Raw genomic sequence first — 25,874 nt, 5'->3', positions numbered from 1 at the left:
AGCTCTCAAAACCAAACGTAGAAGACGCCGTCACGTGAGCTTTGGTGGTGATGCGTGGATCCTGGTGGGTGAAAGGGCAAGTCGTAACCATCGCGATCTCACGTTACTACAGAACTACATACCCCTCCGATGTCTTTGCTACAGACATAATGCGTATGAACTACGCCCGATAGTCCTGGGGCATGTTGCGTGGTTTGGGTAACAGGCTGACCTGAGCATCGACGTGATGGAGCGAGGCACTCAGCACCTTTTGATCACAGTTGACAGACTACGGAACCGGGGAGTGAGGGGATTCCCGTGACAGCCGCGTACAGCGAGCGACAGAGCACGGGTTTGACGGGACATCATTGTTCAGAAATTCGTCTCCGTACACGTTGACTTCATGCTTCCACACGGCGTGTGTGTTGTTCCTTCAAATACTTAGCACCGGAGATGAATCGCTTCGAAAATGAGGACACTGTGGTCGATACTTTTTCTTCAATTCTAATTATTTCCCGTTCGTGGTGTTTGTGAGTTCACTTTCATCCCCGCCCAGCCCAACCAGGTTTCCCAGTGGTTCCAGGAAGCAAAGACGCCTGAACGCCGTAACAATGCCGAGCATCCCGGAGTCCCCGTCCTCCGGGCCTTTCCTCGTTCTTTTTTTGAACTCTCTCTCTCTCTCTTGCCCGCAACTTATTTCTCGGCCTCTCTCTATCTCTCTCGTCCCGTCTGCCTCGACGACAAGTGTCGTCAGTGACGAGGAGATTTCGTCATTTTTGTGAACCCCGAACGCAAACAGCAGATCTGGTTAGATACAAACACGACTGCGTAAAACTAGGACTATCCCCGCCTCCCCCCTTCTCACCATGCGGCCCGCCCCCGCCTTCCTGGATATCTGGGGGCTGCCGCCGCATCTCCGTCTTGCCACCTGGTTGTATAGGGCTTTCGGTCTCCGGTCGTCGCTCAGGCGTACGTGCGAGACAGGTTGCGGAGGTACCAGTCCACCAGCTTGCGGCCGACCTTTGCTTCCGAGATGTGAATCAGGTCCTGAGAGCGTGTTAGCTTATTCTGTGCGCGTGAAATTGTTGAGCAGCGGAAAGAAGGGAGGTTTAACGTACACCCTGCATGGCGTAGTCGAGGTCGCTGACGTTGACCAGGTCACCGTCCAGGAGGCTTCCCTCGGTGTAGCGCAGCTGCTTGGTGCGCTGCTTGTTGACGAGGAGCCAGGAGCGGAGCTCGTCGGGCTTGACCTCGAGGAAGCCGGCGAGCTTGTTGAGGTCCATGGTGGTGTAGAGGCGGAGGTAGGACTTGACGGTGGGGCTCCACATGTTGGTCTTGACCTCGTCCATGAAGACGGCGAGGTGGTGCTCGACGGGGTCGACGTTGGACTCGGGGTTCTCGAAGTCGGGGGGCACGGGGGAGATGAACTTGGGGCAGGCGGCGCGGAAGAGCTCCTCGAAGATGGGGAGGGACTCGGGCCCGCCGCGCTGGAGCTTGAGGAGCTGGTCGCCGTACTTCTCGCGGAGGGCGGAGTGGATGGTGTCGTCGAGGCGGGTGGGGTGGAAGGCGACGCAGATGGCGATGAGGGCGTACATCTGGTCGTTCTTCTTTGTGATGGAGTCGTACTGGGCGTTCTTCTGGAAGTTCTTGGTGCGGCTGACGTAGACGAGGATGTGGCTGAACATGCGGATGGCGTCGGCGTAGCGGTGCATCATCATGTAGGAGAAGCCGACGTAGTAGTAGGTGGTGAAGTGGGCGGCCATGACGCGGGCGAACATGGCCTTCTTGTTGAGCTCGATGTCGTCGAGCGTCTTGAGGGCGAGGCTGAAGTCGCCGAGGAGGCAGTGGACGCGGAGCAGGCCGATGATGGAGAAGTAGCCGAGCATGCGGTAGAGGTTCTTGGTGCCGTACTCGCCGGCGACGGCCATGGGGTCCTCGTTGCGGCGCATGGCGGCCAGCTGCTCGGTGATCTGGGAGCGCTGGATGAGGGAGTAGAGGACGTTGAGGACCGAGTAGCAGCCCCAGGTGTTGGGGTTCTCCTTGAGGACCTGCATCTCCTCCTCGTTGGAGGCCTGGCGGGCGATGCGCATGCGGTAGGAGGAGAAGGAGTTGAACTGGTAGATGAACTCATCGATGACGTCCCAGGCCCAGTAGTACTATATAATTGCGCAACGAACAATTAGCTTTCTTGGGAACGCGAGGCCAGCATGACGACAGACAAGACGACAACGTACAGAAGGGGGCTCGAGGTCGACGGGACCCTCGCTGTTGAGGATGAAGTGGAACAAGCTGCAGTACTGGTCGTAGCTCTGGAACTTGACCTCGAGGGGGGCGGAGAAGTCGAGGGGCTGGGCGGCGGCGGCGAGGCGCGACTGGATGTCGTCGGTCTGCTGGGCGAGGCTGACCTGCTCGAGCTCCTCGCCGATGCCGTCCTGGTACTGGACCTGCTCCTTGTAGTCGTTGACGAGGGCCTCCTCCTCGACGTCGCTGTCGTCGTCCATGCGGACGGGCCGCTCTCCGTTCTGGTAGCCGCTCATGATGTTTCGTCGGTGGTGTGTGGGGGAGTTTTCTTATCCGGGGGGTGTGTTCCACCAGAGAAGAAAACAAGCAGGACGGAAATATAAGAAGAGGAAAGAAAAAAAGGATGCCGGAAGGAGGTCTCGTCAACTAGATCGGGAGTTGAGGACAGGTAGGCAGGCAGGGCGGTCGTTTCGGGGCGATCGCTTCTTCGTCGGCTGAAGGAGGGATGGGAGGGGTGTGGGGTGTGGGAAATTTTTTGCGTTTCTCTCCTCTCGGATAGGCACTCTGGATGGGCGGACGGCGGGTGAGGGGGCTTGCGATAGCCTCAAAGCAGTGTTGGGCGGAAAATTTGGCGAGCTGTGAACCCTAACGCGCGCCCTCCGCAGGCCTCGGTAGAGTGGTATTTGCAGCTAGCTGTTCTGTGCTCTTTTATCGAGATTAATGCAGCTACAAAGTGTTTTGGCGGGGTCGTTGCGGGGTTCGGTGCTGGACTGGAGGGAGGGGCTGCGCTGAGGTAATTGCAACCTGCAATTCTCATTCACTGCGCTTGCTCAAGACGTGCGTCGTGAAAAAATAGTTGCATAGATACATAGACTATACAACATCACTCATCTCAAGACTTGTCTGTCTTCACTCACCCGGGCTCATTCCAGCCAACAGCACGAACGTCTGCGAAGTCAGTCATCGTATCCCTGCAGAAGAAATCTCGGCAGAAAACGTGGCGAATAAACGGCGTTCTTTCAGAATCCTCGACCTCATCTGAAGTTCACTCGGAGCCGGTCTATTAGTCACAGGCTATGACGGATTAGTCGCCGAATCATCATTTTCACCACCATCCCGGACGACATCCCTGGTTTGCTAACGTCCCAGCCGAACAGCAGTCTGTAGAGGTGTATACATACCGGACTGCTCTTCTCACTTACCTTACTATTCCAACCGCCTCGCATTGCATTCTGTCTATAGATCTTTTGATACCCCCTTTCTACACCTCTCTTTACATCCACCTCAACACCATCTCCCGTCACCCATCTAAACTCCGCCCATCATGCCCGTAGTCACACCCGAAAAGCTGGCCAGCCTGCAAAGGCATGCGGTCGATGTCCGTAATGTACGTCTTCCCCCCCGTGGCATTCATTCCGAGCAAATAACTGAAACCGCGCTAGATTTGCATTCTGGCTCACGTCGACCATGGCAAGACGTCACTCACAGACGCCCTCCTGGCGACAAACGGCATCATCTCACCCAAGCTCGCCGGCAAGATCCGATATCTCGACTCCCGGCCCGACGAGCAGCTGCGAGGCATCACCATGGAGTCCTCCGCCATCTCCCTCTACTTCTCCATGCTGAGGAGATCCGCCCCCGACGCCGAGCCCGAACCCAAGGAGTACCTCATCAACCTGATCGACTCGCCCGGCCACATCGACTTCAGCAGCGAGGTGTCCACCGCCTCTCGTCTGTGCGACGGCGCCGTCGTCCTGGTTGACGCCGTCGAGGGCGTGTGTAGTCAGACCGTGACGGTCCTGAGGCAAACCTGGACCGAAAAGCTGAAGCCCCTCCTCGTCATCAACAAGATCGACCGACTGGTGACCGAGCTCAAGATGTCGCCCGGCGAGGCTTACACCCATCTGAGCAAAATCCTCGAACAGGTCAACGCAGTTCTGGGCAGCTTCTTCCAGGGTGAACGTATGGAGGAGGACCTCAACTGGAGAGAGCGGATGGACGAGCGTGTCCGGGCCACGGCGACGAAGGAAGCTGGCGCCGAGCAGATGACCGAGTCGGGTGAGTTACAGTTCGAGGAACGAGATGACGAGGACCTCTATTTCGCGCCAGAGAAGAACAACGTCATCTTCAGCAGCGCCATCGACGGCTGGGCATTTACCGTACGACAGTTTGCCGGCCTTTACCAGAAGAAACTCGGCATCAAGAGGGACGTTATGGAGAAGGTTCTCTGGGGCAGCTTCTACCTCGACCCCAAAACCAAGAAGATCCTCGGCCAGAAGCATCTCAAGGGGAGAAATCTGAAGCCCATGTTCGTTCAGTTGGTATTGGAACCCATCTGGACCGTCTACCAGGCGACCGTTGGAGGTGACCTCGGAAAGGGTGACCCGGTTCTGTTGGAAAAGATCACCAAGTCACTGGGGCTCAACATTCCACCGCACATTATGCGCTCCCGTGACCCCAGGCTTCTTCTGACCGCCGTCTTTGCATCCTGGCTTCCGCTGTCGACGGCTCTTCTGGTTTCCGTCGTTGAGTCTCTGCCCTCGCCGCCATCTGCGCAGGCCGAGCGACTCCCGGAGATGCTGGAAGACGTCCCTGGCGCGGAGGCCATCGACGAGAAGATCAAGGACGCCATGATTTCCTTCAAGACGTCACCGGAAGACCCCGTCGTGGCATACGTTAGCAAGATGGTCTCCATTCCCGAGAGCGAACTGCCGCAGAACAAGCGCAGAGGTCAACTCACCGCCGACGAGGCCAAAGAGCTCGCGCGTAAGAAGCGTGCGGAAGCAGCCCGCGCCCAAGCCGCCGCCACCCCCGGCTCTAACAGCATCAACGATCTGACAACAGCCCTGGAGGAGGTCAACTTGGATGATTACACCCCCGAGCAGGAGGAGAAGGAGATCGACCCGGAACACCTCATCGGCTTCGCCCGCATGTACTCCGGCACCCTCTCCGTCGGCGACTCCCTCTGGGTCATCCCGCCCAAGTGGTCCCCAGCCAACCCCAACGCCTCCCCGCAACCGACGCAAATCACCGTCACCGCCCTCTACATGCTCATGGGCCGCAACCTCGAAGCCCTCGAAAGCGTCCCCGCAGGCGTCGTCTTCGGCATCGGCGGTCTCGAGGGCCACCTCCTCAAGAACGGCACCCTCTGCAGCAGGCTCGACGGCGCCGTCAACCTCGCCGGCGTCGCCACCCTCGGCAAGCCCATCGTCCGCGTCGCCCTCGAGCCCGTCAACCCCGCTGACCTCGACAAGATGATCCACGGCCTCCAGCTCCTCGTCCAGTCCGACCCCTGCGCCGAGTACGAGCAGCTCAGCAGCGGCGAGCACGTCATCCTCACCGCCGGCGAGCTGCACCTCGAGCGCTGCCTCACCGACCTCAAGGAGCGCTTCGCCCGCTGCGACATCCAGGCCGGCGCCCCCATCGTCCCCTACCGCGAGACCATCGTCAGGGCCGACGAGATGCGGCCCCCGGCCAACAAGGACCTCGGCCGCGGCGTCGTCGTCGGCACCACCTCCTCCAAGCAGGTCTCCATCCGCCTCCAGGTCCGCCCCCTCCCCGCCGACGTCACCGACTTCCTCCTCAAGAACGGCGACGTCATCAAGCGCATGTACTCGGACCGCAAGGCCGCCGCCGCCGACGACGAGGCCGAAGTCAAGATCGAAGCCGACACCGACCTCAGCGCCGGCAAAATCATGTCCCTCGACGACTTCAAACAAAAGCTCCAGTCGGCGCTCGAAAAAGGCCGCGGCCGCGAACCCTTCAAATCCACAATCGACCGCATCGCCGCCTTCGGCCCCCGCCGCACCGGCCCCAACCTCCTCATCGACGCCACCAAAGACGGCCTCCTCACGAAGATCTTCTCCCCGGCCCCGGAGCGCGACGCCTCCACGGCCCCGCAGGCCGACGAACTCCTCCGCCCCGCCCACGTCGCCGACAAGATCCCCTACGCCTTCCAGCTCGCCACCGCTCAGGGCCCGCTCTGCCACGAGCCCGTCCAGGGCATCGCCGTCTTCCTCGAGGACGTCTCCGTCCACTCCACCGACGACGACCCGAACCCGACGGCCCGCGACCGCCTCCCCCGCCTCACGGGCGAGGTCATCAAGACCTTCGCCGCGACCCTGCGCTCCGGCATGCTCGACTGGTCCCCGCGCCTCGCGCTGGCCATGTACAGCGTCGAGATCCAGGCCTCGACCGAGGTCCTGGGCCGCGTCTACGACGTGCTCACCCGCCGCCGCGGCCGTGTGCTCGCCGAGGCCATGAAGGAGGGCACCCCCTTCTTCACGATCCAGTCCGTGCTCCCCGTGGCCGAGTCGTTCGGCTTCGCGGACGAGATGCGCAAGCGGACGAGCGGCGCCGCGCAGCCGCAGCTCATCTTCGCCGGGTACGAGGTGCTCGACGAGGACCCGTTCTGGGTGCCCTTCACGGAGGACGACCTCGAGGACCTGGGCGAGCTGGCGGACAAGGAGAACGTGGCCAAGAGGTACATGGACGGCGTGAGGAGGAAGAAGGGGTTGTTGGTCGAGGGCCGGAACGTGGCGAGGGATGCGGAGAAGCAGAAGACTTTGAAGAGGTAGATGGGGGTGGTATAGAAATAGAACGATCAAAATTAAAAGTTATGATATCTTCAATGTTGTGTAACAAGGTGACCTTGGGAATGTCGTTACTTTCAGTCCGGATTTCATCTCCCTCAGGCCATGAAACAAGACGCAATTACTTGACAAAACACCGACAACGAAGGGATTTCCACCACAGCATATAGATGGACACATCACAAGTGTCCATCGCACACATAGTTGCACAATTCGTATTTCATTCCATCGCCTATCGTCTATTTGCATCACACAGCAAGCCAATCCTTCAACCCAGCACCTTCCCCTCGTCCAAAACATCCAGTCATCCGCACAATTGCCCGCGCCAGCCAGGCCATTTTTTCTTTCTTCCGTAATTCCACCCGTTCTTCATTCGTGTCAGAAAAAGAGAGAAAAGAGAGACCCCGTGGGCGTGAAGCAATTCATGAATTTTTGGTATCGAAGGAGGAAGAGACGAGAAGAGGAGAGGAGAGGCATAAAAACAAAGGGGAAGGGGTCATTTCAAGATTTCAGGGTAAGCCACGAAGGGAGAGGGTTGAGTAGGTGGGGATCTGAATCATCAAGCGAAGAGGGGATCTATCGTTGCACGGTGCGTCGCGTTCGAGGAGAGAGATTCGAGGATTCGAGGATTCGAGGAACCGAGAGAGTAGTAGAACTTGTGTTTGTGATTTGAGTGAATTCCCTATGCTCCTTTTTTATGTCACTGGGAGCAGAAAATCCTGGCGGATCGAGTGTTTGCTGGACGTGTTGAGAGAAGACCCTGGGTCGAGCTTTTGAGCAGACAGCAAAGGGGAGAGACAACAAAGGAGAGAAAAATAGAGAGAAAAACAACATTTGGTCATGACACCCTTCCGTTCCAACATCCATGAGCCCTTATTTTTTGTAACCACTTCGCAAAACTCCGATGAATGCGTGCGAGCGCGCGCCTTCTCCAGTCGTTGTTGAGTCGGGGAGACCGTTCTTTTGGCGTGTGCCCGTGACAGAGCAAAACCGAGCAAGGACCGTCGAGGGTGCTGATTGTAAGGAAAGTGTTCTTCTCCTTCAGCAATCCGGGTGAGCCAGGATCTTCGCGTGGGGGAGGAAAGCGAAATATCGGGAATAGGAGGATTCGTGCCCAGTTAGGCTCCGATGCTGCGGTTCATGGCGTAAATTCGTTCGTCAGAATCGTATGCGGAGGAGTCATCTGGGTATATTTGACGAGAAATTTCGTCTAGGCCCGGTATGCACACAACCGGGCGCATCTTCTCAGCGACATGTGCGGACTTGAACCCATCGTGTCCGACTGGACGCTGAAGGATGGTAGGAGGCGCAGTAGCCCTCTAGGCAGTGCCGCGAGGTCCAACGTTGCGACGGCCCTTGTTGGGAACCGTGGTCCAGCCGTCATCTTCAACAGGGGCATCGCCCTCAGCAGCGGGGGCGGCGGGCTCCCGGGCCGCGGGACCGCCGTTGGAGCGAGGAGGGCGGCCACCCTCGAAACGACCGCCACGGGGACCGCCAGCACCACCACGACCGCCGCGAGGTCCAGAGGGAGCACCACGACCTCCAGAGGAAGCCGATCTCCAGGTGGAGGCCTCAGTAGCACGAGACTTGGGGGCCTCGCGAGGCTCCTTTGACCGGATGGGGACCTTCTTCTCATCTGAAGCACCGTTCTCCTCGGTGGTCTCGCCCTCCTTGGCAGCTTCGGGGGCGTCCTTGGGCGGCTCGGCCTCCTTCTCCGCGCTGGCCTTCGCGGCCTCCTCCTCGGCCTTTTCGGCCTTCTCGGCAGCCTCCTTGGCAGCAGCCTCCTTCGCCAGACGGCGCTCCTCCTTGACCTTCTCCTCGGACTCGCGCTTCTCCTTGATGGCCTGTTGCTTCTTCTCCTCGATCTCACGCTCCTTGGCGGCAGTGTCGATGGGCCTGGCAGCACCGAAGGGGCTGGCCTTGGAATCGGTACCGGACGGCGACAGAACGTCGGGAGCCTCGGAAACGGTACGCTTGGCGAGGTTCAGCCTGGGGCGGCCAACAGGGGCAGCAGGAGCGGCGGCGGGAGAGGAGGGAGCCTCGCTGCCATCGCGGGACTGGCTGCCAGACTTGACAGCTGCGTCGGGGCGCATCTTGGATCTCCACTGGTTGTCCTGCTCGGCAGCGGTCGGGGTGCGCTCGGGGCGGGGAGGACGGGAGTCCTGGCGGGGTTGCTGACCCTCACCCCAGGCAGCGGGGGACTGGTGGCGGTTGCGGAACTCGCGGGGTCCATCGTTGGTACGGGGACGGCTGCCATCGCGGGAGGGACGCTCCTCCTGAGCGATGGGAGAAAGAGGGCCTCTACGCTCCCAGTTGCCGAAGTCGCGAACCTTGCCATCATCCTCACGGGGCTCGCGCGGGGCACGGCGCTCGCCGAACTCGGAGCCACGACGGTCGTTTCCACCACGTCCGGGAAGGTCGGGAAGGGGGCCCTTGCGGCTCCAGTCGCCAAAGTCGCGGGTAGATTCGCCTCGGTCGCCGCCACGAGCTGCAGCTAGGTTAGCAACTGTTCATATATCGTCGGTGTCATATGGCTCTGCTTACGGGGATCGGCAACCTTGATTCTGATAACACGACCCTGGAAAGACTGGCCGTCCAAAGTCAGAGCCTGCTTCAGACCCTCAAGGTCCTGGAACTCAGCGTAAGCAAAGCCCTTGGGGCGCTGCTGCTCGCGGTCCTCGATGATGCGGACGTTGATGATGTTGCATCCCTCGAAGAACTCGGTAACGGTGTCGACGGTGGCATCGTAAGAGAGGTTGCCAAGGTGAGCGGTGTAAGGAGGCTTGTCGGGGAGCTGCTGGGGAAGGTTCTCGCGAATGGAGGAGTAACCACCGTAGTCTCCTGTTGAATAATCAGCATGTTGTGGTGGAGATGACGTAGATGCAGCAAGGTGGACTTACTGCGCTCGGGGCGGTCGCCGCTGGAACCCCAACCACCTCCGGAGGGACGGTAGCCAGCACGCTCGGGGGCGGGAAGTGCCTGAGTGCCTAGGATGGTGTTAGTGGGCGAAAGCCCTTAGAGTGTGAGGCTGAGACGGGGAGTTGTCGCATACCGGCTGCGTAAAGGTTAGCAAGCTTGCCTGGAGCATGTGGTTGCCCACTTGGGAGAAAGAAAACAACTCACTGAAAGTATCTTCGACCTCATCTGCCCACGATCCGCCGTAGTCTAACATGCGTCAGTATTTTATTCTCGAATTTGCGCAAAGCAGCGGCGGTTGGACGGTGAGGTTGGATCGTTCGGCTTTCGGAGACTAGGCAGAATTTTTTTTTCGAGGGGTTGCGACTGACTTTGGTCCTGCAGGAAGTCGCCAAGCGACATCTTCTGCTGTTCCTTCTTCTTGGGAGCTGCAACGAGAACGTTAGCATGACTTGCACGTCCCAGGCACCATGATGATATAGACGGAAGGGCGACGAACCCATGATTGCGGTGTTGAGGCGGCTTCGCGCAACGATTCAGATCGAGGCGCGAGGCGGGGAGTCGTAGTTAGCCGAACAAGGCGGCTGTTCGCAAGGGGTGCGGTTTGGTGGTGCGGAAGCTGGATATCCGAGGGATATTCTTTTGGCTGAGATGCCACTTGGAAGAGGAATCTCGGGCGCCGGAGTTTAAAGGGTCGATTGGCGATGCGTCGGAGATGCGCGAAAGACTTGCTGGGCCCAGCCAATATTTGTTTTGCTGGGGCGGTAGTCTTTGACAGAGGTGAGGTTTTACCCGCGCAGAAAGAGTGGCCGAAAGTTTGTGAGGGTTGGACAATTTTCTCGAGGAGGTGGGAGACGCTAGCCCCGCCATGGTTTAGCGCGGCCTTTTCACCTAGCGCCCCGCCAAAGGAGCACGGACCATTAGGGACTGGGAAAACCCGTGATTGAACAATCCCGTTTCGCGAGAGGGGCCTTCAGTTCACTGTCCGGGTTCCTACGGGAGGGGCCTGGGGGCCTAGGAGGGGCCAGCTGCCACCAGCAGTGAATGACAGCAGCACTTTTTGCATCTAAACGGAATGCACGGTTAACCAACGTTTTGAGCCGCACCGAAACATTTCGCTTGTTTTGTCATCATCCCGTTTTGATGCATATTGAGGATCGCCGTTTGGGAAAGCTTCCAGAACGCTTCTCACCCGTCTATCCCCTGGGTCGAGCCGAGCTGTCACTTGTTGGCCGGACTCCGTTTTCCTGCAACCTGCCGCCACAATCGACATGGCAGATGACGCGAGAGAAGAATCGAAAGAAAAGCGGCGGCAGCGCCGGGGTCTGCTGCCGCCAGGGCTTGTCGATCTGATGGGGCCGCCCTTGAAGGTTGGAGCCGCGACAGGTAAGAATATCTCATGTCATGGCTCCTCATGAGATCAATTTGCTGATTTGATATTGAAGGCACCGTCGGCTTGTTCAGCGGTATCGCTGCCGGCATCATTCGCGACTCAACGCCCGCCCTGTTCGCAGTCGCGTCTGGCATCCAATGGTTTGCCCTTGGATCAAGTTACTGGCGTAAGTGTCCAAGCATGCGGTTCACGGTCAACTGCTAATGAGATCGCAGTCTCGAGGTCGGTGGTATTGAACGCCTGGGGCGGCGAAGCTCAGGTATCAGATTCATCAAAGACAAAGGCAAGTGCCATTGCAGGAGGAACAGCAGGCATGGTTGGCGGCCTCATCCGTAAGTGTCCTCCTGATCTATCTGGAAGCATTCTGACATATTCAGGCGGACCCAAAAACATCATTCCAGGTGTTATCGTCTTCTCATTAGTCGGCGGAGTTGGGCAGGCCATCGTCAACAGCACGCAAGGCACACCCGCGGATGCGAAGAAGGAGAAGAAGAGCTTCTTCGAGTCAAGTTGGAGCCCCCTGAAGAAGCTTTCAGACGACGAGTATCGCGGCATGCTCGACGAAAAGATGTTAAAGATTGATGCCGAGATCGCACTGATCGACGACAAAATCGCCGAGCTGCGGGCTGCGAAGGCGGCAGCACCCCCTCCACCCCAAGAACCAGCATCAAAACCTGGAAACTGAGGAAAAGGTCTATTTACCTGTATACCTAATGTGCATACTACAGCCTGTAACAATAAATGTACAACATTATTGATGATCAAAAAATTGCTTCTGCACTCATTCGAACTTGTTAGCATTTCGCCTGAATTCTCGGACACGTCTTTACACAAGTCTACAGGCCCCATCAACTCGCGTTTGATTGGTTGCAAGGCCCACCGCTCAGCCACAGGCTGCCATCTCAGGACTTCCCACGAACACACCACGTACGCTTTTCCCTCGACCTTCATCTTTATTTCCTCATGCGCGCACCGCTACCATGCGGCTCATCAATACGGCGACCCTCCAGCTCGAGGAATTCTTCGATTCCAACCGCCCTGCGTACGCCATCCTGTCACATACGTGGGGAAGCGATGAGGTCAACTTCCAAGAGTGGCTGGAATGGCAGGAAGGCAGCGCAAGCCAACGAGCTCGCATAGAGCTCAAGCGCGGCTTTCAAAAGATTCAGAACACCTGTCGAACTGCTCGGAGGGAATCATACGACTTCGTCTGGGTGGACACAAATTGCATCGACAAGAGGAGCAGTGCCGAACTGTCAGAGGCTATCAACTCCATGTTCGCATGGTACCGCGACTCGGCTGTGTGTTTCGTTCTCTTGGAGGATTACCTGGATGCGCCAAAGGAAAATGTCCCGGAAGACGCTTTCGGGACATGTCGCTGGTTCACGAGAGGATGGACCCTGCAGGAACTGCTCGCACCTACAGCAATGCGCTTCTACAACAGATCTTGGGAATGCATCGGCAGTAAGGATGAACTTATCGTACCGCTCGAGTTCGCTACAGGTGTTGAGTCTGCTGTGCTTAACCAGACAAAAGGGTTCTCGTCCGCCTGCATTGCGAAAAGGATGTCTTGGGCTTCGGAACGCCAGACGACTCGAGTGGAAGACACTGCCTATTGTCTGTTGGGACTTTTCGGCATCAATATGCCACTTTTATACGGCGAAGGCATTGATGCCTTCCGACGACTTCAGGAAGAGATCATGAAAGTCTCCGCAGACCAAAGCATATTTGCCTGGGACTGGTCTGACGATATGAAAGCTTCCGGTAGAGATCACTGGGTATCGATGCTGGCACCTCATCCTCGGGCTTTTCGGAACTGCTTCAACATCGAAAGGCAGATGGCCCGGAGCGACAACGAGTTCGTGCTGACGAATCGAGGACTCACCATCACACCCCTCTTGTTGAAGACGCAAAATCCCAGTCTGGTTTACGCCGCTCTTGGATGCACTAGTGCCTCGCGCGGAGGGCTGCGAAATGTAGTTTGCATTCCGTTGCATGTTACGCGCACTGCCTCGGAGAAGGTTTTCTCCAGAGAAGATCGGCACTTCCTGGCGAAGCTGTTGCTGCCTGCCGAATACATGACTATGCTACCAACCACTATACGTGTCCCAAGGTTATCCGAGTTGCGAGATGTCTCGCAACCTGTTATGCAGTCAACTCCTTCTCAGAGGAGGGCGTTATTGCAGACATTCCGCAAAGAACAAGGGGACCAGGTGCAACACATGCACGGGTTGGATTTGGAAAGACTTCACTCACTGGCTACGATTCGCTCCATCACATTCCCTCGTAACCTCACCAGCCAGTACAACGGCTTTTGTGTCAGAGTCTACCCAAGACACGTCACCTCGAGAGTGGCCCTCGTCGTACTCTGGACACAGGACTTCCAGTGGACTCAAGTGTGTTTCACTCCCTGCGGCAGCTTCTGTCGTCGAGGTGACGATGACCAAAGTATTAGCTATCGGGTACTGGAGCATGTATTGACGGAAACATACTTGCTTCCAAAGACAACATCAGCCTCGCAAGCAGTGGTGAGGGTTGAAGTCGATTTCAGCTGTCGAACGCTGAATGGGTTCGGCGACATGGTATTCCCCATGAGATGTTCTAGCAGCGTTGTTATTGGCTCCGATAAGGGCATGGCGGTAGATTGTTGGGGTCACGACACATCCCAGGACGATTCGAAGCCAAGCACTCTCTCACGCGGGTTGAAAGTTCTAGGACTCGGGTGATGTTGACAGGTGAATAAACGGGCATGACTCGTTGGACATCATGGTCCACGTGGTTGGCTGTATGTAAGTTGGATCCTTCCGATCTGTATTTCTCCGATTCAAGGGCTGGTGGACCAGGAGCGGATGGAACGACTTCCGGCTTGCGTATGATGTAGATACATGGATGGTGATGGCAATAGATTAGCAGCAGATATCAACAACAACATGGTTCTGGGAAGCTTGAGAACGACAGTGAGGTCGATCCTTGTCAACGTGAAGAGGCTGGAATTTGAAGTTTCTTCAACGGCTTTGACTTGACCATTGTCAGGCCCTTGCACATCCATGTCCTTGCGGTGCTTATCTGGCCCAGAGAAACGGCATCTTGGTTCTGAGAGGTCTGAGCCTCCCGTCTGAGGGTTTGTCGATTCGCGTCCGGGATGACAGGGAGGACGTCGGAAAGCTGAAGATTGGAGGCGCTTACTACGGAGGAGCGCTTCAAAAGTCCTTGCTCGCCGGCAAAAGTAGCTGTGGGCCCGGAATAACCTGAGTACCTCTTATCGGGAGAGGTACTTATATCTAAGGGTCTTAGGGGATCTATAGTGGTATGTTACTAAGGTTATTCCGACTGTTCCTGTACCCTAGGTACTGATACTGTTGACCGGGTGACTGCGGTACATAAGTCTTGGCAATCCGGGCAATAACTTTTGAAGCGCTCCTCCGTACACGTGCTAAGCATTAGATCAACCCTAGCTTCGGCGCTACAGCGTCCCAAGTATTCCGTCCAATGCAGGACAGGCACACAGGACAGGATCGTATCAAGTACGCGAAGCGAAAGCTGGAGCACGGCCCTCTGATGCAAGCAATTGACTGTTGAATCCGCGCGGAAAGAAGGAGGTGCAATGTAGTGGATTCGGGGCAATTGTCCCGCCAGGAACATCAGCCACCCAATAGGAGGCTGTTTTATCCGGAACTAGCCGTGAAGCGAAAGCATTGGATTTCCCGGGGGGGTGGAATTTAATTGATATGTGTTGAATGCCATGCATTTTGGGGGCTTGTACCTGCTACTCCTGACATCATACATCTGCCACGTATCTCCAAAGTATCTCGACTCCCCCCTGCTGTTTTCTATGGACTTGGTGATGTTCATTTCCACCCGTCAATTACCAAGTGCCCTGTTCCTGGATTCCGCCGCTCCGGCCGTCCACGCCCACGTCCACGTCCCCTTCGCAACCGAACCAGCCCTGCGACGACGACCGGACGCCGCTTCTCCTGTCCCTTCCTTGCCCCGTCTTGGCTCAGCCTGGACAGCATTGTCTTACCTTACCAATACCAATCAATATCTGGACTCTACTAATTGCTGCTATTGATCCCCAAAGAGGCCGTCTTGTTTGCTGGCCCGTTATCCTTCATCTTTTTTTTCTTAATCATCACCAGAGACACCGACGAGACGGATAGATCGGCGCCCTGCCAGGGTAGACTGCAGCGCTGACTACTACCTACGAACGAGAGCTTGCCGTTGGTTTGTGGGATTGTCATCGGTGTCGTGCCGAGGAGTTTACCAAGAAAGGACAAGGGCTTAGACGGCTTCGCTCGCATTTTGCCTGTCCAACAATTTCTGGCTGCGCTGCGTCACTCCCTCGCTCGTACTGCAGGAGCTGCGCTGCGTCTCCGATCCGCCGGCCTTCTGAGCCAACCCTCTGCTTTTCGACTGCTCGCACACACACAAACACACGTACACATTACAATACGGATACGTCGTCTTTTTCCCCAACGCAAAGCAATCTCCGCACCGCATCATCGCCGCCAATTTTGGGGGGACATCACCAATCCCGCCCTCCCTTCCGAGACGAGACCACCCAAGGGATCCGATCGCCTTCTTTCCTCCCCGCCGATCCGTTCCCACGACCGTTTTTGCGAGCTTTGCGACCGACCGACCGAACGAACGCCTACTAGCTACTACAACATCCTTTGTTCAGCATTGCAACCGCGTGGGCGCCGGAACTCTGCTCCTGCAAACGCCGCAGAGTTCACATCATCAACCTCCCGCGATACGCACCCGAATACGCACACACACAAGGACTGGCTCACGACATGGCGCGCTCGGATCGTTGGAGGCGGATGTAAACGTGCGGGATTCCATAGACATCTGGCTCTCTCCAGGCACGTCGTGCTCTCCTTTTTCTCCGTCCCGCTGTCTTGTCCCTCCTTCCCCTCCACATCCACTCCGTTCCGGGAGCTGTTGGGCTAACGTGGCGTGGGTGGTACAGATACTGAACCGAGTCTTCGATCGCGCCAGTCGACTGCGGGCTCACTATGGCTCTGCTCAACCCGACCTTCATTTTCGGCGTCATTGTCCTCCTCTACCTGTCCTCCTTTATCCTCTTCGCCGTCGTCCGCATCCTCACCGGCGTATCGATCCAGAGAATAGGATACTTCTCCCTCCGCCGCCTTGCTTACACGCCAAGAGATGGATTCAAGATTGAGATTCGCGGACTCGGGCTTAACGTCCACCGTCCGACCTTCGCCCAGCCGACATGGCTGAGCGTCGTGGTGAGCGAGCTCGTCGTCACCGTCGATATCCGCGAGCTCGATGGGAAGAAGATCGACGATAGTTCCGACGACTCCGACAGTACCGACGCCGAGGAGGAGACCGATGCTCAGCCGGCGGAACAGCAGAAGGTGCCGTTGATACGGCGGAATGGTGGACCTCTACCCCGGAGCGAGACCTGGAAACATCTCATGAAGCTCAAGGACAGAATCAAGAGGGCGCACCGCAAGCTTAACTGGCTCCGTATGGTCGATGTCGTCGCTACCAATTCCACCATCAAGGTCGTCGATGTGGGAGATGTGCAGTTTGGAAGTCTCACCGTGGCCGTCGACACAAGGCGCAAGATGGTCGACCGCGCCCGTTTCTTTTTCCAGTCTCGGACCGATAAAAACAAGAACAAGCAGCGCCAGGCAGAATGGATAATGACGCTACGCAGCGTTTTGTTTACACCAGAGGGCAAGGAGTCCCTCGAAGTTCTCGATAATGCGACTTTGAACATTCATGGGTTTTTGTACGAAGCATTGGACGGACTACGAGACGCCGCCATTGCACTAAAACTAGGCCGTGTCCATATACCCTACGATGATGTGCGGCTATGCGCCGACCGCTTCAAGGAGTGCAAGTCCGCTTCCCCGTCGCCCCCGCTAGAAGAGCCGGCAGACATTTTCATGGAGAAGGTCATCCACGAGGTCGCCCAGCCGGGTAGCACCCACCAGGAGCTGATCCAAACCGTGTCCGACTCCAAGGAGTTCATCAGCTCGATCCTCAGAGGCGTCAAGGAGGTGCAGTTTGCCGTCAGCTTTGTCGGCTTGACCAAGAAGGTGGATACGGTGAAGCCGCATGCCAAGCCCATCATGCTGAATGCCTCCATGAAGGAGGTCGGTATTGATTTGCACCGTCTAGATCCCAAGTCTCCATCACACAGGATGTACTTTCCTTCCAAGGACATTGCCCACGAGGCCCTTGCTGCCGCGCTGTCCATATCTATTGGCTTGGACGACGGTGACGGAAAGCCGGAGAGACTGCTGTACGTTCCTATGGCGACAACTACGGTCAAAACGACTTTGCCATCCAAGACCGTGGAGATGGCCCAGGACGTCGGCGCAGAGGAGAGAAACGCAAACATCCTGTTCGCTAATTCTGTGGTGACGTCTCCTTCGGTGGATCTCGACCCTCGTCATCTGCCGCTTCTCGTCGCCATGCTCCAGCCAAAGCCGCAACGGCGGCGTGGAGATCGCCAACCACGGCATGTACTCATATCGCGATTATTGCCGAAAGCCAACATCAAGTTCACGATGCACGAGCCAGTTCTTAGAGTCGCACTCCCGGCGGTCGATCAAAATGCGGCTTCTGACGACTTTGACCTAATTATTTCTTCTATTTCATCAATTTCACTCGATATGGAATCATTCCATTCTACCGTCGAGGACCTCCACTACTCGCTGGCCTCAACAATGAGGATTCAGTCCCACGAGTTGTACTACCAAACGTCATCAAGTAACCGATTCGACCTTATCCAGACCGAGTCCTTCGAGCTCAAGGTACAGCTGAGCGCAACACCGGATGTACACGTTGTGGCATCGGGCAACCTGCAAACCTTTTCCATTAAGATGGTGCGACCCGAAATCACCGATGGTCTCAGGCAGATTGTGCGACAGCTGAGGATGAACGTGGAGTCCGAGAAACGCTTTTCTTCAAGAACATCCAGCAAGCAGCAGAACTTCCTGCGCGCAATGCCCTCTTGGCTGCTTCAATTCCAGCTCCAAGCATCTGATTTCAGTGTCGAAATTGCTGGCATTGACGAGGATATCTCAGACGACACTCGCGGAGTATCCTTGCAGCTCGACGAATTCACTGCCGAGTATCGTGCACAGCGACTAGACGGACTACAGCGGCGACCATCACGCAGGCGGGCTAATAGCCGCACCGTTGCCCCTGATTCGGACCTCCTTAAGCACCCAGTGTCACCCGCTCCTAGGAAGAAGCAGCAAAACCAGGGAGATGGACGAAGAGTTGCAATTCACGTGCGAGGCTTAGAAGCCTATATCGTGGAGGCAGAAGATCGAGTTGAGCTGGAGCCGTTCGTCAATATGCCCAGGTTCGAGGTCGCCTTCCAGGCTCTCAGTGATCAACAAGGACCTGTCTTCCACATCCACGCCGGAATGCGCACAGTTCTCTTACAGTATTCCCTCTTCAGGCATTATTCGGTCGGCGTTGCCATCATGATTCTTAAGAAGGCTTTCATGAGGTCTGGGCAGGATGTTACCTCACCGGTTCTGTCGCCAACAACACCTCGCAAGGATGGCAACAGCGACTTCTTGTCCCCTCCGATGTCACCGGAGTCTCCTTTCCCGGACATGAGTGACTTCAGCACGCTGACTCCCGAACTCGTGGCGATTGACATCAAGGCAGCTCTTGTCCAAGTCAAGGCTGAACTTCCGAACGACCCTCAGGTCATGCTTCAAGTCTACGGTGTGGAAGCTGGTCGCCACAGGTGGTCAGCACCGTACTTGGTCTCAAAGCTCGTTCGCGTCTATGTCCAGCCGCCCAGGATGCGAACCACATGGGCCAGAATGGTCAGCATCAAGGGAGGAAGGGTTGACTACAGAAAATCTAGGAGGAAGCTACCTAACGGGGAGTTCCAAGAAGACAAAATGATTGACATCAACTCCGATGCCATCAGATTTGCGGTGCCGCACGAGGTTCAGGTCAATAAGATTTCCGACAACTTCAACAACACCCTCAAGTCGATTCAGCAGCTTCATCACCGCTTCCGAACAGGCACCAACGAATACATCCTTGACAAAGCCCCAGGTGGCCCCAAGAACGTACCCAAGGTCTCCGTCCGCACCCGCTCGCTACTATTCGAGCTGGAAGATGGCGCTTTCGAATGGAAGTTGGGCATGATTTACCGTGCCGGCAGAGTTGAGCAGATGCAGCGCCTCGCTCGGGAGCAAGCATTTGAGGTCAAGAGGAAGAAGGTTCGCGAAGAAGAGTCGAGAAAAGAGTCCGGTAAGTTGCGGGCTCGTTCTCTGTTCCACCGGGGACGTCAGCAAAACGGCGCTTCCTGGGCCAGAAGCCAAAGTGCCGACGGCCGAAGACGCGGTAGCGACGACCGCTCTCGAGGCCGAGCGCCACGATACGACCCTGACGCTGGCGGACTTGGCATGACTGGCTCTTCAAAGGTTGCTGAACAAGAGGCACGCGAGAGGTTAGACGCATATAATGCGCAGAGTTGGAAAAAGCGGATCGATCGCTTCTACTCAATGGCGAAGAACGGCATGAAGGAAATCCGTGGTCTCTTCTGGGGTCCAGATCAACTTCCCGACGACTTGGAGGACACCGAAAACATCCTTGAAGTACCGCAAAGGCCAGCACTCATGTCTGCCCTCATCACGGATCTCCAATTTGTCATCGATAAACCTACATTCGCCATGAGCGAATTGCCAGACTTCATCCACTCCGTTGGAAAGGGCATGCCCAAAGACATGAAATACGGGCTGCTCGTTCCAATGCATGTTTCGATCGACCTCGGCGAGGCAAGAATATCACTGCGCGACTACCCTCTTCCTCTTATACACATTCCCAGCCTCAAGGTCGGCCAATCGACAAGGTTACCCGCAATGTCTCTCAAGACCAATTTTGTCATTGCAGAGGAGTTCCGAGGCATGGAGTCGACGCGCCGAATCAGGGTCAACATTGTGCCTCCCCGAAACCACGGTACAGGTGGCAGCGAGGGCGGATTCGCCATCGACGTTCGTCGTACCATCGGACCAGTCAAATCTTACTCGAACATGAAAGTCGATATCAACACAGCGTTACCGACAAGAATTACGTGGGGACCGGCGTACCAGCCAGCTATACAGGATATGATGATGGTCATCGAGTCCTTCACCAAACCGCAAGTCGACCTGTCCGAAAGAGTCGGATTCTGGGATAAGATTCGGTTGAATTTCCACTCCAGGATACACGTTGCCTGGAGAGGTGACGGTGACATGCATCTTGCGCTCAAGGGCACTCGCGACCCTTACTGCGTGACTGGAAACGGCGCAGGATTCCTCATGTGCTGGCGCAACGACGTCAAATGGAATATCAACGCCGACGATAACCCCAAGCGTTTCATGACGGTGGATGCTGGCGAATACGTACTCGCTATTCCCGATTACAGTCATCAGGTTCGCGAAGCTGCTAGACGGACTGGAGAAGACGACAGTCTCATGAGCGAAGACAGTTACAAGTCAGGAGCTTCCTTTAAGAAGGTGGTCATGAAGCTTTCGGGCAAGGTGCAATGGATGGCTGGCCTCGTCTTTGAGCGAGCAATCCAGGACGGACAGCGAAGCTTCGACTTCAGACCTCACTACGACATTGTCCTCCGATCGCCTCAGCACGTCAAACCCGAGGACAAACCATACGATGCTTTCCGTGGTTTCCGAAGTCAGCACATTCACCTGTCAATTGCTGTCAGAGCGCCTGTTGATCGCGACTGGATGTCTTCCAACCCCGAGCCGTCAAGAAGTTACAACACCGTCCACTGCACGCCTCGGTTCTTCACCCACTTCTTCGCGTGGTGGTCCCTGTTTGGTGGAGCTATGGCTTTGCCGATTCGCCAAGGATCCCTATGGCCCGGTCGCGAGAGGAACAGCAAGAAGTTCGGCAAGCATCTTTCAACAATCAAGTACAACTTGCTGCTTGCGCCCTTGTTCATCAGCCACATCTACAAACATAAGGACGTTGAAGATGCTTCTGACAGCGGCGTTTCCGCGACTGGCCTCAAAGTCCGCTTCGACAGCTTCATGTTGGATCTCCATCAGCGCCGTGAAGAGTTCAATACTCGGGACCGCGGCCGCAAGACTAAGGGGAAGACCAGCGGCATTAAGATTCACGCGGCCCAGCTTGACTTGGCAGCGGCAGATGTGCGGGCAGTCTCGGCGAGCATTAGAGGCACGACGACAGAAGCCATCAAGAAGGGTTCTATTGCCAACATGATCGCCAACCAGCACGAGGACGGCGCTGACCTGTCGCGATTCACCATTCCTGATAACGACCTGAGTTGGATTGACATGGACGATTTCGTCGAGTTGGACTGGATCTTGCCAACGGAGCCGAATCCCGATACGAAGATTTTACCCTTGGCGTATGCACCGCGCCTGACATATTTCAGACAAACCGATATTGGCGGCGTGGTGTCCGGCGACCCGGATCGCAAGAGTCCATTTGGCGACGAACCGACCCATTTCTGCATCATGAGCCACGATGATGATCCACGAAGAGTGCAGACGCAACTTATTCAAGAACGACTGGCCCAACTCGAGATCCAGATTGAGAACTACGGACGGAACTTGGGCGAAGCTGAGCTCAGAGTTGTGCGTGACGACGGCAAGGATCCTAAACTGATTGCCGCGTTTGAGAGCTTGCAACAACAAGGCGCCATCTTGCAAAAGAAGAAGGTCTATCTTCAGAACATGCTCCAGCAAATGAACAAACCCAAGAACGGCAACCAATTCTTTAAGCGTGAGGGCGACAGCAATAACTCAGACGAATCGATCGAGCTCGAACAGGACGACTCCTTGACTATCCCATCGGGCGCCGAGTTCGAGAGCGACTTCAACAACCGTTTCGTCATTCACAACCTTCACTTCAAGTGGAACAATACGCTGCGCAACATCGTCCTCCGATACATCCATCAAGTCAGTCAGCGCCGGGGTTTCGTCTACTACTTATCCCGTCCTGCCGTAAAGTTCATTCTGGACATTGTGGAAGAGCAGTACAAGGCCAAGCAGAACCCCAAGCCGACCAGCAAGAACAGGACTCCCACCGGCGGCGCGACGAGTGGCTCCTCTCCCGATCTCGACGCGGCAGAGCGCGAGTTCAAGCACGATATTGAGGATCGCATCAAGAGAATTCTTCAAGACGGCAAGAAATATGTCGATGCAGATGGTGGTAAAGACGGCGACAGCATACCCAATGTGCCTACTGAGGACTTGTCAAGCGGCATCTCGGACGAATTTACCCCGCAGAACAGCTACCATGTTCGCCTAATTGCGCCCCAGATCCAGCTCCAGAGCGACAAGAACAAGAAGAACGTCGTCATTCTCACGTCGAAGGGCATGGAACTGAAGGTCGTCGAAGTCATGGACAAGATGAGAATTTCCGACGTCGTCAGCGGTCTGGTGCAGCGCCGGTTCCTCGTGAACATGGATAGTACCCAGTTCTTTGTCACGCACCAGTCCTACTTTTCCGAGATGGTCACTTCCTACGCCGGAAGTCGCTACGGTACACCGGCCACGTCGTCGTGGCCTCCGTGGGTTCCTATGGAGGTCATGTTCGATTTCGAGACTGATCCGTTTGGGTTCAATCGCGTTGTTCAGAAGACGTCTGCGATGCTCCGATACGACAAGTACAATACTCTGCGTCTGAAGTACAACGACGAGGTCAACACCGAAGGGTCCAACGATTCGTCTCAGCCCAACACCGAGCGCAAGATGGACAATCTCTGGGTCGAATTCCCCCAAGCCAGAGCCCTTTGCAACTCTGGAGACTACTACGCCATGTACGTCATCGTCTTGGACCTGCTGATGTACAACGAACCCCTCGAAAAGACCCGGACCGAGCGTCTGGAGAAGATCATGCTGGCCTCAGACTTCAGTGACCTCAGCGGCACGCCTGAGATGGTGGAGAAATTACAAGAACGCATTCGATCTTTGCAGGATATCAAGTCGCACTTCCAGATCTACTCCAAGTACATGGATCAAAAAGGCTGGGAAGATCGACTTCTACTCGAGCGCGACTTGGCGGCATGCGAGGACGAACTGTTCTTTATGATGAAGGCTATCACATCATCCCAACGCAGATACGAGACGGCATCGGAGAGCAATGCTCTGCTGCGGTGGAGCATCACAGCGCGCGATACGGTTTGGCATATGCTCCGCGACAACAAGGAACCCCTTGTCGAATTACAGCTCAAAGATGTCGAGTACGACCGAACTGACAACGCTGACGGGTCGCACATCAACCTCATCAGGGTCGGAAAGGTCTTCGGCCTGAACCTCCTGCCTGACGCCATGTACCCCGAGATCATTGCGCCGTATGTTGATAGTGAGAAGAGCGCGGCCGACTTGGGCAACCAGGAGATGATTCGGGTCTACTGGTACATGCTCGAAGCTATTGCCGGCATCCCCGTCATGGATCATTTCGAAGTCAATTTATTCCCGATGAAGGTTCAGCTAGAGCGCGAAGTGGGCAAGCGGATATTCGAGTACATCTTCCCTGGCATCGATGGCGGCGAAAAGACCGACGCCAAGAACAACTCACCCTTCATGTTAAAGCACACGCCCACGGATGAAGATGAGGAAGATGACGACTCCATGTCCGGCTCCGGTCGTCTCACTGTCAGCGACAAGGATGGTTTCAACACGAGGCCTGGCTCACTCGAGTTGCGCCTGCATCCGACGCTAAACTCGGACTCCCCGTCCAAGTCGATTGGCAGCACACCTAAGAAGGGTCTCACAGTCAACACCGGGGAAGGCCACTCGTTCCGTCTCTTCCGGTCGATAGGCACAGGCAAGACAGCTGCCAAGAAGCCCTCGTACGAGTCCCTCAAGTCAACCGCCAACGTACCTCGCCCTGGTGTCGGCCGGACCTCGACAGGTTTCTCGTCCAAAGAAGGCTCAGTTGCGAGTGACAGCAAAAAGTCCCGCTTCGGACTGCGCAAGGAATCGAAAGCGGAGGAAACGAAGCCATCTGACGACCTCACTAAGATGATGTCGCGAGCTAGCAACTATATGACTTTTGCGCATATCAAGATGCCCTCCGTGGTGTTGTGTCTGAGCTACAAGGGCAAAGACAATCGCAATGTCGAAGACGTCCACGACTTTGTCTTCCGCATGCCTGCGGTCGAGTGGCGCAACAAGACATGGTCGAACTTGGACCTTGCGCTTGCCCTGAAGAAGGCCGTCATCAAAGCTCTCATCTCACATACGGGTGCGATCATCGGCAACAAGTTCAAGCACCGGCCCAGCACCGCCCAGACCAGCAAGTTGCGAGAGTTGGCCAGCGGTTCCTCGCTCATCGCTCCCTCGTCATCTTCCCAGCATGACGCTGATAGCATCAACAATAGCGACGACTCGTCCAGCTTGTACGGCAACTCGCCCGTCGACTATTCACGTTCGCCTCCACGGTCGGTCCACGGCAGCTCGGCCAGCAGCATTCCGATTCCGCGATCTACGAGTAGGAGCTCTAGCGTCGCTTCACAGCGAACGGGCGGATCTAGCAACCCCCAACCTGCTGTACCGAGCTTCTTGATGATGACGCCACCGACGCCGCAAGACAGTAGGAGCCCCCAAGGCGTTGGCATAGAACTCCTCCGGCCATCATCTAGGAGTAGCCTCTCTCCCTTTGACCAGTCCGGCGGCGGGACGATTAGATCGCTCTCGAGATCGGGTGGGACAGGCGTGGAGCCGGAAGGCCGTCGTAAGTCGGCTGGTAGTGGATTCCTTCGCGACAAACTCAACGCGTTCACGCATCGCAAACGGGAGCAGACTCAAAAGGAGCCGAGTCACCTGCAGAGAGAAGAGACGCCGGAGAGAGATGAGGATGCCGAGACCCCGCCTCAGGAAAGTCCGAACTCGAAGAAGAGGTTCGCAGGGCTGGGCAGTCGAGTCAAGACGGGATAGAAAGGACGGGGCATTTTTTGGTATAATTGCATGGAACCGGGAGAAGGAAAAGCACACACGCGCCGAATAGAACGGGCCCCAGGGACGGGATACGGAGGCTTCAAGATTCGTTCGCTATACCCGGCGTTGGCGGTATGAGATAACATTCACAACACCGACATGGAGATTTTGTCGTATTCATATTCTGTAACTTCTTTTTCGACGACAGAGGCATTCGGCGAGGATAGGAAGCAGGAAGCGGAAGAAAGAAAGTAAGCAAGCGTGTCTCTTGAATTGGAATGTGTGTATATATAAGCATGGAGCAAAGATTCTCTTCCTTAGGTGGCGAGGTTTACGATGCTCTGTTTCGCGGTGGTGAGGATGGTTTTGGTTTATTTCGATTAGATGAAAGCGAGCAATTGAGCAAGAAGAGCTGGTGGCGTAGACGAAATTCAAGTATTCTCAGGTTCATTAAACCCCAGGGCCCTTGCGAATCTGTTCAGTACTGGCTAACTACCTTTTGCCAGTGGACGAAGAGACGTTGGAGTAAACTTATGCGGAGTTATCTCGGACAAGATGCCGCCAGGTTAGCTCTCAGCCCGGCTCTTATCAGAGAGCGGAGTTGGATGCCGTCCTGCCGAAAGCTTCGACGCGAAGCTTTCGGGACGGTTCAGCCACGGCGTCGACGCCGTTTCAGTACCGGTAGCAAGAAGGGAAAACCCCGGGAATGCCGTTGAGTCAAAATAAGTCATCGAGACTTCCAATTCTGAGACCTTTCGAGGTCAGCAAGCATCACGGTCGCCTCCGCAGCAGTACGGGAGGTAGATACTGCAACAGGCGTTAAAGGTT

At 56.1% G+C, this 25,874-nt stretch overlaps 5 protein-coding genes across 5 annotated transcripts; 3 read left to right on the top strand and 2 right to left on the bottom strand.

Moving 5' to 3' along the window:
- Nucleotides 1-942: 942 nt before the first annotated feature.
- CkaCkLH20_05173 (uncharacterized protein) lies at nt 943-2,516 on the bottom strand (the record flags this gene model as incomplete). The annotated part of the gene is made up of 3 exons (XM_038887892.1): nt 943-1,026; nt 1,098-2,135; nt 2,214-2,516. The coding sequence occupies 3 exons, from the start codon at nt 2,514-2,516 to the stop codon at nt 943-945; spliced, it is 1,425 nt and encodes a 474-aa protein (XP_038746934.1).
- Nucleotides 2,517-3,544: 1,028 nt separating this feature from the next.
- Nucleotides 3,545-6,797, top strand: CkaCkLH20_05172 (ribosome biogenesis protein; the record flags this gene model as incomplete). The annotated part of the gene is made up of 2 exons (XM_038887891.1): nt 3,545-3,607; nt 3,663-6,797. 2 exons carry the CDS (start codon nt 3,545-3,547, stop codon nt 6,795-6,797), a joined length of 3,198 nt encoding a protein of 1,065 aa, XP_038746933.1.
- A 1,334-nt stretch (nt 6,798-8,131) lies between these two features.
- Nucleotides 8,132-10,260, bottom strand: CkaCkLH20_05171 (uncharacterized protein; the record flags this gene model as incomplete). The annotated part of the gene is made up of 7 exons (XM_038887890.1): nt 8,132-9,300; nt 9,357-9,653; nt 9,713-9,799; nt 9,865-9,891; nt 9,936-9,977; nt 10,100-10,156; nt 10,224-10,260. The coding sequence occupies 7 exons, from the start codon at nt 10,258-10,260 to the stop codon at nt 8,132-8,134; spliced, it is 1,716 nt and encodes a 571-aa protein (XP_038746932.1).
- Nucleotides 10,261-10,999: 739 nt separating this feature from the next.
- CkaCkLH20_05170 (uncharacterized protein) lies at nt 11,000-11,806 on the top strand (the record flags this gene model as incomplete). The annotated part of the gene is made up of 4 exons (XM_038887889.1): nt 11,000-11,114; nt 11,174-11,287; nt 11,337-11,453; nt 11,499-11,806. 4 exons carry the CDS (start codon nt 11,000-11,002, stop codon nt 11,804-11,806), a joined length of 654 nt encoding a protein of 217 aa, XP_038746931.1.
- Nucleotides 11,807-12,101: 295 nt separating this feature from the next.
- Nucleotides 12,102-25,046, top strand: CkaCkLH20_05169 (uncharacterized protein; the record flags this gene model as incomplete). The annotated part of the gene is made up of 2 exons (XM_038887888.1): nt 12,102-13,548; nt 16,123-25,046. 2 exons carry the CDS (start codon nt 12,102-12,104, stop codon nt 25,044-25,046), a joined length of 10,371 nt encoding a protein of 3,456 aa, XP_038746930.1.
- Between the last annotated feature and the right edge of the window lie 828 nt (nt 25,047-25,874).

The sequence above is a fragment of the Colletotrichum karsti genome, assembly GCF_011947395.1.
Source record: "Colletotrichum karsti strain CkLH20 chromosome Unknown Scaffold14, whole genome shotgun sequence".
In the NCBI taxonomy this organism is placed as follows: domain Eukaryota; kingdom Fungi; phylum Ascomycota; class Sordariomycetes; order Glomerellales; family Glomerellaceae; genus Colletotrichum; species Colletotrichum karsti.
Note: the sequence above shows the minus strand (reverse complement) of the source record. Positions and strands in the feature narration are given on the sequence as shown.